This window comes from Anopheles bellator, chromosome 2 (assembly GCF_943735745.2).
Source record: "Anopheles bellator chromosome 2, idAnoBellAS_SP24_06.2, whole genome shotgun sequence".
Taxonomy (NCBI): domain Eukaryota; kingdom Metazoa; phylum Arthropoda; class Insecta; order Diptera; family Culicidae; genus Anopheles; species Anopheles bellator.
In genome coordinates, this window is record NC_071286.1 from 3046754 (window position 1) to 3063058 (window position 16305).

The window sequence follows — 16305 nt, forward strand, 5'->3', positions numbered from 1 at the left end:
GATCAACGTCAAAACGCGACTGGCGAAGGAAGGATTGAATTCCGGGGAATTCATCAATGGGCGCAGCCGACGATGAATTCATCTCGATTGCGTTCATTCGCTCGCCGATTCTCCCTCGTGTTTGTTGTTTTCGCTTCCTCAATTTTGTACAATTTTCCAATTTTCCAATTCGCTTCCTCAATTTTTTTCCTCAATTTTTTACAGCAAGCAATTCCATCCTAACAATTGTGATCCTAACACGATACATTATCAGTGAGTCATCTTGAGACTAAATCAACCTACATTTCCATGGTGGAACCGCGAAAGTGCGAAACACACTCGGTGAAAATCGGTCGGCCGTGTTCCGAGGATCCCAGGGTTTTCCATTCCAACCCGTTTTCCCAGCGACCCGCACGCACGGGCAACAAGTAGCCGCTAAAAGCATCTGAACAATTTTGGCCAAACGAAATGAAATCGAACCATTTCTTAAGCGGATGGGTACTATGTGAAAATGATTGTGGTCTAAGCGGGGTGAAGCAGCTCAACCGATGGCCAAACCTGGAATAACGGCTAGGAAGTTTCTGCTGGGTACACGGTGGGACTTGAAAGGAATCGTTTATTGTGAGTTGCTTTCGTGTAGTCAAACTCTAAATTCAGATATCTACTGACAACGACTGCACCGTTTGAAGCTAGCAATTGACCAGCAGTGACTAGAATCGGCCAACAGAAGAAGTGTTGTGTTCCATCAGGAACAACGAAGTGTCACGCGCGACTTTAGTGACTCGCCAGAAAGTCCGGGAGCTTGGTTGGGAAGTTTTAATCATTCATTCATGAATTTGAAGAAGAAGAAAGAATGAATTTAATCCGCTAAAATGAATTTGATGCTATCAAAAGTAGGCGTGTCAAAGGTTTTTACAGTGCTGTACAAAACTTTACAACACAAAAGTCAAATACAAGAATATGGATTTGCAAAGAGGATTGTTTACGATTGGTTTACGATGATTGGTTTATTGATTTTGCTTTCCTTATCTTCACAGGACCGAGAAAACCGGAAAAGAGTTCATCCGCCGCACAGCATCCGCCGGTCACGTGGTCGGGCAGATCGAAGAATTCGATTCGGAGAAGACGAGCAAAAGGCAGCGCAAATCAAAGTGGAAAACAAGTGAAATTCTGTGAAGTGAAATTAGCGATCGAAACAATTCACGGTGTGCCGGGTGACCGGTCGTCACCAACACAGCCGCAGCCGGGCTGTAGTTCGGCCACGTGCGTCCGGCGGTGTACCGGAACCACCCTGTAGCATTTTCATCTGTTGCACTTCGGGTTCGTTTGTTTACAATATTTCCCGCCAGCCAGGGCGCATGCCCGGCCACTTGGCCGACTTTCGGATATTTTCGGACACCGATCCCGATTCTCTCGGCTCGTAGAACGCACACGGCCCAGCGCCAGCAGCAGCGGACCGTTTTCACAGTTTTCCTGGTGGTTGACTCGAGCGGACGTGCGAAAACCCGTGGTCCTCTGCCAGCGACACACACACATACACACGCACACTGGTGAGCAGATTTTCACCACCGGGGGGCGGGCGCCACAAGAAGAGTTTGGTGGAAAAACGGAGCACCACCGCACAAACGGGTGGACACAACATTTGGTGGTGAAGTCGGGGAATGTGCTTCTGTTCCGTGGCCGCAGCTTTTACTGCGCGACGTTGAGTGATAGTGATACGGGAAAGGGGGCCATATTGGTTTTCTCTGGTTCCCCACCAGCACCACCACCACCACCACGGTGTATCGATTGAGTGAGGAGTGGATCGGCGGCGGTGGAAAATCCGCCACATCTGGGTGTAATTGAGATGATAGCGATGCAGTGAGGCGCGCCCAAAGGCAAAACGCTGTTTAATTTCAAAACCCGGCTCTGTCTGTGTCAGTGCTGGTGGTCGGGTGGTGGTGGTCGAGTCGAGGGTGGCGGCGGTAATGGCCGCAGTGAATGGTGTAGGTGAAAATAAATAGAATCGCTTCGAATCGACGGCGCCGTCGGAGGAGATTCGATTTTCCGCTCATCGAAGCTATTCTGCTCGTCATCATCATCGTAGTAGCCGCCGAATCGCAGCAAGCTTCATGAAATCATCGCAGTCCAACAACGCATAGTGCGCCCCACCCCACCCGCAGCCATGAAAAGCGCTACGAAGGACCTTCCGTACCATCACCAGCGCGAGACGTCCTCGCAGCAGCTCGCGGACAAGCACAACTACGGCGGAGTGATTGAATCGCTCAATCTGCGGAACGAGAAGCCACCGCGGCCACCACCACAGCCACAGCGCCACGGCCCGGGCAAGGCACCGGCGGTCAAGGGCACGGCGAAAGGGTCGGTCCCCGGCGGTGGCCGACGTGTCGGGACCTCGTCGAGTGACGCTACGACATCGGGCGACACGTCGGGCAGCAGCTGCAGCGATGGCGACACGTCGTCCTCGTCGTACGAAGAGCCCAACCTGCCGTACCCGGGCTTCACCGAGTTCTCGCTCAAGTACCTCGCGCAGGACACGAAGCCCCGCATCTGGTGTCTGCAGCTGATCACCAATCCATATCCTTTTCGAATTTGCAATTTCACTTTTTGTATGATTTTTTTGCGCATCCCAAACGACTGCAGAGTGTATCTCGTTTACATGTTCATCGCCTCCTTCGATTGGGTAATTTCCTTAACCGTTAGCATCTCCCGTACGTGGTTCGAGCGCGTCTCGATGATTGTGATCCTGCTGAACTGTGTCACGCTCGGCATGTACCAGCCGTGCGTGGACGATGCCTGCGTGACCAATCGCTGCAAAATCCTACAGGTACGTGTGCCCCCGGTGTCCAGTTCCGGCCGACACGACACTAACCGATTGCCAATTTTGCAGATCTTCGATGACATCATTTTTGCGTTCTTCTCGCTCGAGATGACCATCAAAATCGTGGCGATGGGCGGCTGGGGCAAGGGCACCTATCTGGCCGACTCGTGGAACCGGTTGGACTTTTTCATCGTGCTCGCCGGCGCCCTCGAGTACTGCCTGCAGGTGGAAAACCTCAACCTCACCGCCATCCGGACGATCCGCGTCCTGCGGCCGCTGCGTGCCATCAATCGCATCCCAAGTAGGTGTGCGTTCCGCGGTGCCGGAAGTAGTTGTTAACCCCCGTAGTATTGTTCATTTGTTCCATTCTGTGCCCGAACGGCAGGCATGCGAATCCTGGTGATGCTGCTCCTCGACACGCTGCCCATGCTCGGCAACGTTCTGCTGCTGTGCTTCTTCGTGTTCTTCATCTTCGGCATCGTCGGCGTCCAGCTCTGGGAGGGTATCCTGCGCCAGCGGTGCGTCATCAAGCTGCCGGATGCGGTATCGCCTCCGTCCTACCTGTAAGTTGGTCCCGCGCGCCCATCCTGTGAATGTGCTACTCTCTCTCCCTCTCTCTCTCTCTCTCTCTCTCTCTCTTCCTGTCTCTGTCTGTCTTTTCCCACTTTTACTCGTTTTTCGAACCCCCCGTTTTTCTTACGGCTAGCGACGTTCTTGTAGTTAGCGACTTATATTACTCTAGTTCCTCAAGTCTTTCCCCCGGTCCGGAACGCCTTGGTTCCGGAAGTACAACAACCACGTTTAGGCGCCCTTTTGTACAGATGACCAATCCAATCATTTGCTCGGTAATCTTAGTAGCCCCATTGGACGTGCCCCGCCGAAACGTGTTCGTCCTCCGTCCCGGTTTGCTCAGTTAAATAGTTACTCCCGGAGTTGGAAGTCCCGAGAAGCGCGGCGTACGGCGAAGCTCTAGGCGCCCCCCTCGTTCTGTGTATATACTTTATACATTTTCTTGTTTTGTTTGTTTGTTTTTTTTAGCGCATCGTCTCCTCGTAACATTTACTACCGGCTACTAGTTAACCAGAAAAAGATAAAAACTGAGTAATGGCCACCACATTTAGCATTTTGTGTTTCGCATTCTCGAAGCCATTGTGTTCCCAGCGTTCCGACTTGTTGTTTAAACTTTCCACCAGCAGCTCAGCAGCAGCGCCTACTTCTTCTAGATGTGCTGCTTCTCCTAACCGAACTAATGCCAAAGCTGGCTGGCTCTAAAGTCTTTATCACTAATAAAGGAAGTAACGCTGCCGCCAGGACTTCGGCCATTGTCGACCCTCCGTGTCGTAGCTTCTGAGCCTGCCGGAATGCTCCGGACTCTCCGCTCCGTTTCTTCCTTTAGACCTTGACCTACTCTAATGCGTTGCCCTTTGCCTGTGGCCTATCGGTTTTCGGTTGTACGAAAATACCTATTTTTAGTTGCCGTCCGGCCCTCACTGTCACGTTTGTTGCGTTGTAGTTGTACCCCCTTGTGTTTCATGCACTCGCTGACCCTCGCTCCCTGCTGCTGCAAGTCGTTCCTAGTAACACGCTCGCAACACATGATACAGATACGATACTCCGATAACCACCGAACATGACACAGTCATACAGGGGATCTGCAGGATGAGAGCGCCCAATGTCCCCTCAAACGTCCCTGCAAACTTCACTGTTGCACCGCACGCATCACCACCACTGCCACCACCACCACCACCAGATCGTTACCGCCACACGCCACCAGAGCTGTAAATAATCAAACTAACACACTTCATTACAGGCCCCTTCCAGACGAGTACAGAGTTCGCGTACGCTTGAATTCGTAAGAATGACCACATTTTTGTCCAATTGAATGCCCACTGTCATTCATTCGTTTTAGCTATACTATAAGATATCCCTCTGTGTCTATCACTCTGTTATCCTTTTTTCTTTCGGTTGCGGAACCTCCATCGTTTTCCGTTCTTTATACGTACACTCTCACTTACTCGGTCACTGACACCGGCCCACCACACCCCGGCCAATCCGCCAACCAGCTGGGGGGTGGCACCATAGACAGTAGTAGAGTTCCGTTCCGTTTTGTTTGTTTTAGTTCTTCGCAGCTTCCGTTCCTTCCGTTCCGTCATCGGTTGATTACCTTTATGTCTATCTATAACCACTAAGCTCTAAGACTCTTCTGCCAACAAACTCTCATGCATCCCCAACTCTAACTCTAACTCTGTCTCTCTCTGTCTTTGCCCGAACTCTATCCACCAAAAAAAGTCACAGAAGATCGCCGATGATCGCCGGCGAATGTTTTACGGGGATCGTACACCTCAGAGATCAGAGCAATCAGAACAAACAGTTCGGGCAACAAAGCACCAACATCGAAACGCAAAAAAACACTGCCGCAAACATTTAAAGACGATCCACCACAAATCTGAACGCTCTCCCGCTCGCTCTCTGTCTCGCTCTCTCGCTCTCTGTCCTGCCCTCGGAACTGTGTTTTTTTTTCACCCGGAATGCCGCTGGATTTGTTTGTGCTTTTTTGTGCATCCGATTTAAAAATAGGTATTTTCGGCTAGTACCCGGGTACTCCAGTGCTCCATGTGTGTGATACCCAACCCGACCGGGCCAGCAAGCCCACTGTAAATTCTAATGGCCGTCGGCTCCTTGGAACGCCGCGGATCGCGAGTCTCTCTGTGACGGACGGGCTTGTGCTGGTTCCTTCAGAGCTTCCTTTCACTCTGTACATAGAATAGAACGCCGCACTGACCTCAACGGGTGTCCGATTGCGAAGGACTGCCCTGCCAACTCCGCAACTGTCCGTTCGCTGTGCTCTGGATGTGTGTGCTTCACGCCTAGCCTAGTGTCCCTAGTCCCTAGTCTAGACTAGTTGGCCTCCCGGATAGCGAATAGTGCTCTCCTGTATTAATTCGCGCCCTTCTTCCCTAGATTGTACATTGTATTAGCAGTCGCCATGAAACTAGTGTTTCCTGTATGTTCGTAGCTCTGTGTCCTTTTCTCGGTGTCTCTGTGTGCGTGTGTGTGTGTGTGTGTGTGTGTGTGCGAGTACCGTACGTACTCTGGCCAATAGATTAGTCCCGATAGTCCCGTTGGAGTAGCCGAATCTATTGTAACGAAACATGTACATGTTCCTTCACCTTTCCGTACCGAGCCCCGCGCGGAGATCATGGCCCCGCTATTAATACGTGCCTCTGTGTGTTTTTCCCCCCCCCCCCCCCCCCCCGCCGTGTTCTTTCCCGCCCCGTGCTCTTCGTTTTGTGTTTTGTGGCGGAACGAACTACAAAACGGCCCACAACAATGCCAATGCCTCTCGCAGTGTCTCGTTTTACTATGAGTTTTCCAAGGAGCAAGATTACATCTGCTCGAAACCCGAGGACTCCGGAATGCACCTGTGCCAGCACCTGCCCCCGTACCGCATCGGACCGCTCGTCTGCAATGGTAATACCCACGACGCGCCCCCGGGGCTGGAGAACTAAGCAAACTGATCCCTCGTTCTTTTTTAAATCCCGGACAGAGAGTGCACTGCCGTACTCGGACAACGAGCCGACGGCGACGTCCTGCGTGAACTGGAACCAGTACTACACCAACTGCACCCAGCTGGGCAACAATCCGTTCCAGGGGACCATCTCGTTCGACAACATCGGCCTCGCCTGGGTGGCCATTTTTCTCGTCATTTCCCTGGAGGGCTGGACGGACATTATGTACTACGTGCAGGATGCGCACAGCTTCTGGGATTGGATCTACTTCGTGCTGCTGATCGTGGTAAGCCAGCAACGTGCCCAAAAGATCCTGGCCGATCCTCAATCGGGTTTGATCGTCTCCCTCGCCACTGCAGATTGGATCGTTCTTCATGATCAACCTGTGCCTGGTCGTCATCGCCACGCAGTTTTCCGAGACGAAGAAGCGCGAGATGGAGCGGATGCGGCAGGAGCGGGCACGCTTCACCTCGTCCTCGACGCTCGCCTCCAGCACGAACAACTCGGAGCCGACCACCTGCTACGCGGAGATCGTCAAGTACATCGGCCACCTGTACCGTCGGCTCAAGCGGCGCATCATTAAGAAGTTACGATTGTATAAGTATGAATGAGCTGCTGTTTTACGACTAATTAAGCACACTTCTGAGACTGGCCTTGACCATCACCACCACCACCACCATGATGTTGTGAAGCTTCTCTTCCTTCTAGTCTAGTAGGTCACTCTGACACACTGTCTGTGCACACTGCAAACCGTAGAACCGTCCGGTAGAACCGCTCCGTTCGAAACGAACCTACACACAGCCCTCCCTTTCTCTCCCGCCGCCACACGCAGGTACCACATGCAGAACCGGAAGGAGGGCCTCATACCGTGCACACCGGAAACGATCACGCTGTCGCCGAACAAAATCAAAGCGCACCACCCCAAGTGTCCCCGGATGGGTGCCCTGCTGCTGTCGAACGCCGCGTCGACCACCAACTTGCCACCGCACAAAGCCTGCCAACAGTCGCTCAAACCGGTCGATCATCTGCTCCAGTCGAGCCTGTCGATCAACAAGACCGGACTCGCGGCACCGAACGGCACCGATGGCGGTGGAGGTGGCGGCCCGGTCAGCTGCGGTGTCGAGAATCAGGTGTCCTCGCCGGAGGTGTCCGAGATCGTGTCGCTGGAGAACATCAAAAATAATGCCCTCAACAACTCGACGAGCCTGCTGAACACGGAGGACCGCCAGAAGGTGTTGCTACTGAAGATCAACAACGAAGATCAATCAAACGGACAAGTTAGTGAGCTCCCTCCGCGCGCGGACTGGTCATGTTCTTGAAATTAATCTCTCTCTCTCTCTCTCTCTGTCCGGCTCGCCCGACAGGATCACTGTATGCCAAGCTTGCTAAGCCCCCCGTCAGCAGCAGGTAGACGAAGATCGTCCGTTATGTTTAACGAATATGTAGTGCTTCATACACCTCCAACCATTACAGAACCAGCACAAGATAAGAATGTGTACTGTTTGGAGAAAATGACCCAGGCCGGCGACGGAAGTATCTGGCAGGTAAGACGGCGGATCGGATCCTGCCTCCCGTACGGCCCAGCGCTATATCTGCTCCTGCTCTTGTTGTAGGTGAACCTGCCCCACTCGCTGCAGACGGTGAACACGGTGTTGACCGAGTACTCGGATCTCTGCCTGACCGATGCGATGACCTGCCAGGAGCTGCTGGCCTTCTCGGTCGCCTTCTCGGCCGCCCTGCCGACCGGCCACGGCACCCTCGAGTCGTTCTACACGTCACTGAAGCGCTCGAAGGCGGCCGAACCGGCCTCGAACCATCGCTACCGGCCGGCCCACTCCCCCGGTGCCGGACCGGGCACCGCAAGCCGCCTGTCCGTGCCGGAGATCGAGCGGTTAGCAGGTGGCAAATCGAGCAACGAGCCGGGTTCACCCCGGTCCGGGTTCGAGACGGGCGGCGGCATCAACAACATCAACATGGAGGAGTTCGCCTGTTGCTACGAGTACTACCAGAACCAGGGTGTGGCCGAGGAGAAGCCACCGAAGCGATCGCGCCCGGTCCGCGTGCTGGCCGCGGCGTGGCGCTGCTTCCGGCGCAGCTGCCACCTGGCGCGCTTCGTCGTGAAGAAGCTGGTCGACCACAAGTACTTCCAGCAGGGGATCCTGCTGGCGATCCTCATAAACACGCTGTCGATGGGCATCGAGTACCACGACCAGCCGGCCGAGCTGACGGCGATCGTCGAGACGAGCAACATCGTCTTCTCGGCCATCTTCGCCGTCGAAATGGTGCTCAAGGTGATCGCCGAGGGCCCGTTCCGCTACGTCGCCAACGGGTTCAACGTGTTCGACGGAGTGATTGTCATTTTGAGGTATGCGAAACGAGGGCGTTAGTCGATCGCGAACACTAACTCACTTCACCGCTTCTATTTTCCGCAGTGTCGTCGAGCTGGCCCAAGCGTACCTCGGCGAGGGCCAGGGCAGCTCAGGGCTGAGCGTCCTGCGGACGTTCCGGCTGCTGCGCATCCTGAAGCTCGTCCGCTTCATGCCCAACCTGCGGCGCCAGCTGTTCGTGATGCTGCGCACGATGGACAACGTGGCCATCTTTTTCAGTCTGCTCATACTCTTCATTTTCATATTCAGGTAGGTGGCCGGGGGTCGGCGGGTGCCGAAGACGAAGGTGCGAAGGGAAAGAGCTCGAAGCTCGAAAACGGAAGCTAACCCCCCCAAAACCTAAACTGGCCGACCCGGGCCCGAACCCTAACTAGAGTGGGGTTTCGAAAGCCGCGGAGTCGAAAGTCGATTAAACCGCAAAGCGGCTAGGGCCGAGAGGGCTACTAAACGCTGAACGCTGCGCAGTCAGCACGCTCAGCATCGCTCATAGTATTACATTGGTTATTAATCAAGGAAGGAATGTCATACGTCGGGGCGCGGACCTCCCCGGACCTTTCGAGGGACTGTTTCTTGCTAATCTGTAGACCTCTCTGTCGGCCGAAACCGGAAACAAGCTTAGCCCAGATCGACGGCGTGATCCGCGTGTGATCGTTTCTGTTTCTCTGTACCACTCTGTACCACCTGGTTCACTTCACCCTTCACCCTTCACCTATCTAACTACCGCTCCCAACCCGATTGGCGCACCGCTGGCGTGTAACACCCTTCGGCACCGGCGAGATCGAGCGGGGGGAGCGCCCTTTGCGATCTGTACAGAGCAGTGCCCACCCAGGAACTTCGCAAATTATGAGCTGCCACTGCTGACGCTGCTTACTCCGATTTGTGGGCCGCGAGATGCAAATACCACATGAGCTGAAAAGTCCCGGGCATTAGAAAATCGGCTTGACTCATCAACGTAATCTTCCTCAAGAGCCACAGAGTCACAGAGGAGCCACATTTCTAGCTTTGCCATATGCGATCGTTTCTTTGCAGTTTCGTTTCGCTCCAATAACGCTTCAAAATATTCTCTGTTAATGATATTTCCTTTCTCAAGACAGTCGATGAATATTACACCAGATCCCAAAATACCGAGACCATAACCTATCCAGTCGTTTTGTTGAGCTTTCGGGCACTTTGGACGAGGTTTACCAATTCGTCACTCAGATGACGATCGCTTTTAATTCCGGAGTGAAGTGATGGATCCTTGTTTCATCCATTGTCACATATCGACGCTAAAGTTCCGATTTTTTACTACGCAGAATCATCGAAACAGTGGGAAAATGCGGCAGCCACTTTGAGTAGAGCTTTCTCACAATCAAATGTTCTGGTGTTACCGCATCGTTTAGACGCCCGCTGCGTTCTGTATTATCCGTGTCTCTACCTGCGGGGACACACGATGCGTAACGTAACAAGTTTGACGTTAACGATTAATGCCAAACTGCTGCGCCTCTGTCAAAACGTTTACGCCTCGCGCGAGCCGTAAACCCGAGCGTAATTATTTTTTTCATACGCTTTGCTTACAAACAGAGGATAATTTAAGTTCTTATTTGCTGGTATAGCAACAAAATCGGAAAAAACAGAAAACAATATTCAGAAATCAATTAATTTCTCTTCTATTTCTATTTTCTTGGACCAAAAACACCAACGTAAACACGTTTGACATTTCGTTTTTAATTTTTTGCTGCCACACGAAGCGTAAACGTTTTGACGTTACAAATTAATTTTACGCTAGTTTTCACGCTTCGTGTGTCCCCGCAGTACGACCTCGTTTGAAGTCGGTAAAGCAACGTTTTATCACTGTTTCACTGGTGGAGCCGAGTCCTTATAACACATTTCAAGCCACTGCTTCGCTAGAAGAATATTTTTCCCATCAAGATGCAGATTAAAATTAAAACACACTCTTTTTTTGTTGATCCACTGTTTTGAACATAACAAAAGTAGTGTCACTTTTAGCACAATAACTCACAAACTTATGAGTAGAATATCATGAAATTTAAGAGCTTCTTTTTAAAAATTAGTACTAACTGAAAAAAAACGATGAATGCGAAGAGACTAGCGCCATTTATGTGTTTGGCTCGGGACTTTTCAGCCCATGTGTTATTGTCCTAGGGACTGACTATCAGGACGATCCAAGACGACCAGGACGACCGAGTGACAGCGCAGCGCACCGCACTATCTCTCTGTCTCACTCTCTCTGTCTCTCGCTCTTCCTGTGTGCGTGTGTATGTGTGTACTTCCTTCCGTCAAGCCGAATAAGCAAACCTCCCCCCGCCCCCCCCCTCAGCATAAGCAGTCAAGAAGAAGAAGAAGAATAATCTCAACTCACTCGTGTCCAATCCCATCCCGTGTCGTTTCCTCCTTTTATAAGTATACTTGGAATGAACCTATTTGGCTGCAAGTTCTGCGAAAAAAACGAGGCGGCCGGTGGCGAGGTGGAGTGTGATAGAAAAAATTTTGACAGCCTCCTGTGGGCCCTGGTGACGGTGTTTCAGGTATTTACACTACCCCCCCCCCAAAACAACAACCCGACCGATTGTAACAAACGACCCCTTTCCTCGGTTCCGTTTCTTACCCGTATGTTTGCGTATGAGTAATCCGTTCTGAAACCAACGCTCGCTCTATCGCTCGCTTCGACTGTATTTTTGTGCATTTGTTGCTGGAACGAGTTCCCCTCTGGTTTTCTACTTTCTGTTTCTGTACTTGTTGCACTTTATCCGTTCAGTTACTGACTCCCCGTGCAATCCACAGTCTCTGGCCGGTTGGGGTTCATTTTTGTAACCCCCCTAACATCCTGTCCCCATCCTGGCTTTCTAACATCCTGTTCCTATCTGTACAAAAAAAAACCCCTCCGCACACCGCAGAGTTTGGCTAGCTCCGTCCTGCGCGGCCTTCGCTTCCCGATCCTAGATCCCCGATCCTGTTGGCGGTTGGCTCACCCTGCGATGTGTGATGTTCGCCTGTGATTAACCACTTTTTACGCGAATGCAGTTTGTGAGACACCACTCTCTCGCTCTGTCTCTGTCTCCATCTCTCTTTCTCTGTGGGTTCGTTGCATCGTGATCACCCCAAAAGCGGACGGCGAGTCTGCGTGTGTCTCTGTTTGTATTATGTTTGTGAATTTTGTATAGTATACCTGCCGTCTCGGTGTTGTGTACTAAACGTACTGGTTTAGTACACTCTGCCGTGTATGCCGGAGCGTGACCATGTCCGAATCCGACACCGAGAGTTCGCTCTCTCTCTCTCTCGCTCTCTGTGTGTTGCCAATCCTTCCCTTCCCAACTACGACCGAAAGCCGAAAGAGGTAAGTGCGAGCCACGTGTTGTTGCGCAATCGTGTTCAACTTTTCTTTTTCTTCCTATATCTAATTCCGCACGCAATCCGCTCGCCAATTTTGCTCGACTACTCGTTTTCCTTATTGAACGTTTCGTTTATGACATTCGATATTGGGGGCCCCGTACCGAGAACGGGGGAACAGAACGTCCAACACAGCCACCATCCACCACTGTAACCTACTACCAAACACCACCACACGCAACACTGCTCGCGATACTCGCCCGCGTTACTACTAAGCTCCTTCCGCCTGTATGATAAGCGCGTTGAGCTCGAGTACGATCACACTTTGTGTAGATGGACCCCGCAACATTATGTCGCGATCGGCGCAGCGCATGTGTGTTGATGTGTTTTCTTAAGCCGTTTTTCAAACAGCCCCCGCCGAGGACACAGTACACTCACGCACGCCACGTGTCCGCCATTAAAACACTAACTTGCCGGCATCACAACACTAATCCCATCTTCCGGTGGTCCCGGTGGATTAGTTCTAACCCTTTTTTGCTCTCTTCTCTCTCTCTCTCTCTGTTTCTCTTTCTCTGTTGCATGCATTCAACTTCTTTCTATTTTTCTTCTTCCATTACCTCGTTTGTTTTTTGGCACTCCATAATCTCCGTGTTCAGCGGAAAGCTTCGATTCGGCTATGTCAGCAAACAAATCAAACGCCCATAACGCTCACCCACAAGCATAACCCCAAGCAGTACCCCCCCGCAGCATTTGTAAAGCCCGCCCGCCATTCTTACATGTAGCGTGTTAGCGCGTGTGCCGTACACGTGTGTTGACTGTTTCGTTTCGTTTGTTCCGTTTACGCGCGCAAAAGCAACACTAACCACCACCACCCTTCATCGTGTCACTGTTGTTGCGTAGGCAAAATTAGCTAGGGCCACAGTACGCGGGCACTAAAAAACCCGACACATACGACCGGTAGTGAAACGAAGCCATTCGATTGGAGAGAGAGAACACAAACTAAAACCCAAAAACAAGGCGCAACAATTCAGAAATTCAATAGCAACCCTCTGCGCGGTAGGAAAAGTAGTCAAAACGTCAAACAAAACGCAACAAAACGAAACACGCAGAAGAGAACAATTCGAATCAGAAGAAACCAAGAAACGTTGACCTTCCAATTAATACACCAATTAATACACGAATCAGTAGCCATAATTCCAATACGCAGCCTAAATACGCAAAGAGAAAGCAATTAAACAAATAAACTGCCCAACCGCCCAACCAACCATAAACCAAGAAACATTAGAACCACTAAAGAAAGGGACAAACTTTGAGCCGCATCCACAGTGCTGCTTGCCCCTCCACATTGGAGGCCACAAACACCAACACAGATACACTGCCCACTTCCATCCTGTGTGCTCGGACACCGGATGTACTGCTACCGAGGACCGCTCGGGACACAGGATGGAACCGAGAACCGGGGGGCCAAACAAACAATCCCAAAAAAAAAAACTTAAAACAATACAACAAAAAACATCACGTAACGGCCGCCGTCTTCGGCGCCCCGTCGCCAGCAACATTTCTGCCCACAAACAAAAGGACTTAAAACGCTAGAGTACGCCCAAGACAGGGCACATTTCCGGTCGCGGGTGGCGATCGGGCGGCACGGGGACGGCGGCCGTTCCCGGGGGTCCGATTCGACCCCCCTCGACAACATTGTATACGCGAATGCTTTTAGATAAGATTGGTTCTTGCATCGTTCTAAAACATATACAATTATACAATACCACAATTTATAGCATTCTTGGCATGTACCTTTTTGGAGGTAAGTTCTGTAAGTTTGTCGAAGAGAGCGGGAGAGAGAGGGAATGTACTTGTCCAGAAATTGTCTCCAAGCATCCGCAATGTGAATGTGACAGAAAACATTTCAACAATATCCTCTGGGCCACTGTGACCGTCTTCCAAGTAAGTGACCACACACCAATCCGTTTTTCGCCGTTTCTCTCGTTGCGTTTTGCGTGTGCGTGCGTATGTGTTACAGTTCGCTCAGCTCACTCACTCTCTCTTTCTGTCTCTCTCTCTCTCTGGAGTGTGTCCTTTCTTTATGTATGTGTGCGTGTGGGTGAAAGAAGTGTGTTGTGGACAACACCACTTCTTCTCTGTCTGTAAATTTTGCGATTCCATTCTATTCTTTCTATTGTGACCGTGGGGCTGAGCCCCACTCGAGAGGTGCCCCAAGCAGAGAGCTGGCAACGCAAAGACCCGATTGGAAGTGTGTTTATTGGCGATTGGCGCCCTATTGTTTGTACTCTATACTTACCTGTATTTAATGCTATCATTTGGGATACGTTTGGTGCCTTAAATTGAGTGTGTGGTTTGCGTTGTGCCAAATTCACTTTGATCGCTTGACACTCGTTTCTTCGAACACGTTCACACGTCGATGCATTGGCATGTTTTGTAGCGCCGGTTTTTGTAGTAGAACACGCTTTGCGTCTTTCGGCTTTCGTCTTGGGACCAGCACGATCGATTACCACCATCACCACCACCACCACCACTACGGATTGCCGCCTGTTTCGGAGAAACCGGAGTCCTGTGGCGCTTCGGTTCGATTTTTAGGACCCCCCCCTCAAAGATGGGCCACGGATTGTTGCACCTCAACTCCATTCGGTTGCCCTTACGCTTGTGCCACGTTTTTCGGTGTATTTTTAGTATATTTTTAACAAAAGCCCGCCATTCGTTCGCTAGCACGCCGTGCATCGAATCCCTCTTGCACGAGTTCCTCTGCACACCTCTGCCCGCTATCCGTCAGCTATTGTAGATTTTGGTCCCATTTTGGTAATTTCTTTAGCGAATCCTCGAACGTTTTCTTTGCTGCATGTTCGTAGCAAAACTCAATAGCTCTTGTGGAATGCAATTTTACTGCGTTTACTGTGATACTTCCGCAACTTATCCGTTCGTTCCTTCTGCAGTCGTAGTTTTGACTCTCTTTTATTGTTGTTGTTGTTGTTGTTGTTCTTGTTGTTGTACCTTTCTCAATGTGAACTTCGTTCTGAACGGAACATTTCTTCTCCAAAGACAAAAAAAACCACCGTTTTATGTTGTGTCGTGCCTCACTACTACCTACTCAGAAAGCGATAGGGTGTACCGCAGTAGGCCGCGGAAGTCGAGAGCCGTTCAACCGATTTCACCTGTCCGTTCTTCCGTCCGTTCTCCCCCCCCCCCCAAACACAACCCAGATTCTCACACAGGAGGACTGGAACGTGGTCCTGTTCAATGGCATGGAAAAGACGAGCCATTGGGCCGCCCTATACTTTGTCACGCTGATGACGTTCGGCAACTACGTCCTGTTCAATCTGCTCGTTGCCATTCTGGTCGAGGGTTTCAGCTCCGAGGTAAGTTCTTCGACTCGTACCACGTTTCCAGCGCCACGATACTACTGCGATCCGCTCTTCCCGTAACAGCGTAACGAGAGGCGAGAGCGCGAGCAGCGGGAGCTCGTAAAGGCGAAGCTCAATGCGGAAGCCCTGGCGCAGGAGCAAAGCATGGAGGTGTTCGAGGATCAGCGCAGCTTCTCCGGGTCGTCCACCACCGACAGCTACAATGGGTCGCGCGGGGGCAAGTGGTACAGCGTCGAGGAGCTGAGCAAGGCGCGCAACCTCGATTCGATCAAGTGCAACATCCAGAAGCAACGGTTGCTGCAACCGAACTACGAGGAAACGAAAAACGTGGCCCACAAGAATCGGCGCGAAAAGGATGTGTCCAAACCGGAGCCCCAGTCCAGCCGGAAGGTAAGCACGGGTTTGATGCTAAAGCACGGGTTGGATGCTCAGATTGAAACTGTTTTCTCCTGGCACAGGGACGGAAAACTGACTCCCTGAAGCTGTACAACATTCAGGTGCAGGAACCTCCGATCATTACCACGACGGCGGCCACACCGCAGGACTCACCGAGCGGCACGATGGGTTCCGGTGCCAGCTTCAAGGACTGGGATCAGGCCGACTTCGAGCGGTTCGAGCGGGAAAACTCGTCCTTGCTGAAGCCACCGTCCGTGCTCGGTTCGCTGAAGGCACTCGACGATCGTGCGTACTTCGAGGGCACACCGGTGCTGAACGAGATGCGCAAGCGGGGCGACAAAAATCAGAGCTCCACCGCATCCTCCGACAGTCGGCTGGCTCTGCTGGAGCACAAGCAGCAGCAGAAGAAGCTCGACAAAACGAACACGGAACCGGTTGCGATTTCCGGTTCCCTAAAGGCGGCAAAAGAGGACACCGCCGGACCAATCCGGCCTGGCTCCGGCCTGCGT

The 16305-nt window shown here is 51.8% G+C and overlaps 1 protein-coding gene across 1 annotated transcript in view; it reads left to right on the top strand.

Annotated features, from left to right (window-relative positions):
• Positions 1-2143: 2143 nt before the first annotated feature.
• The window catches only part of LOC131211866 (voltage-dependent T-type calcium channel subunit alpha-1G), an 18999-nt gene continuing 4837 nt past the window's right edge, over positions 2144-16305 (top strand). Inside the window, exons 1-16 of the mRNA XM_058205519.1 lie at positions 2144-2553; positions 2692-2803; positions 2867-3098; positions 3183-3360; positions 3836-3898; positions 6147-6268; positions 6345-6592; positions 6666-6907; positions 7139-7583; positions 7671-7850; positions 7920-8671; positions 8739-8942; positions 13802-13967; positions 15239-15394; positions 15464-15790; positions 15859-16305. The exon at positions 15859-16305 is cut by the window's right edge and continues 61 nt beyond it. Coding sequence (XP_058061502.1) covers positions 2144-2553; positions 2692-2803; positions 2867-3098; positions 3183-3360; positions 3836-3898; positions 6147-6268; positions 6345-6592; positions 6666-6907; positions 7139-7583; positions 7671-7850; positions 7920-8671; positions 8739-8942; positions 13802-13967; positions 15239-15394; positions 15464-15790; positions 15859-16305 — 4284 coding nt within the window. The remainder of the gene's footprint in view (positions 2554-2691; positions 2804-2866; positions 3099-3182; positions 3361-3835; positions 3899-6146; positions 6269-6344; positions 6593-6665; positions 6908-7138; positions 7584-7670; positions 7851-7919; positions 8672-8738; positions 8943-13801; positions 13968-15238; positions 15395-15463; positions 15791-15858) is intronic.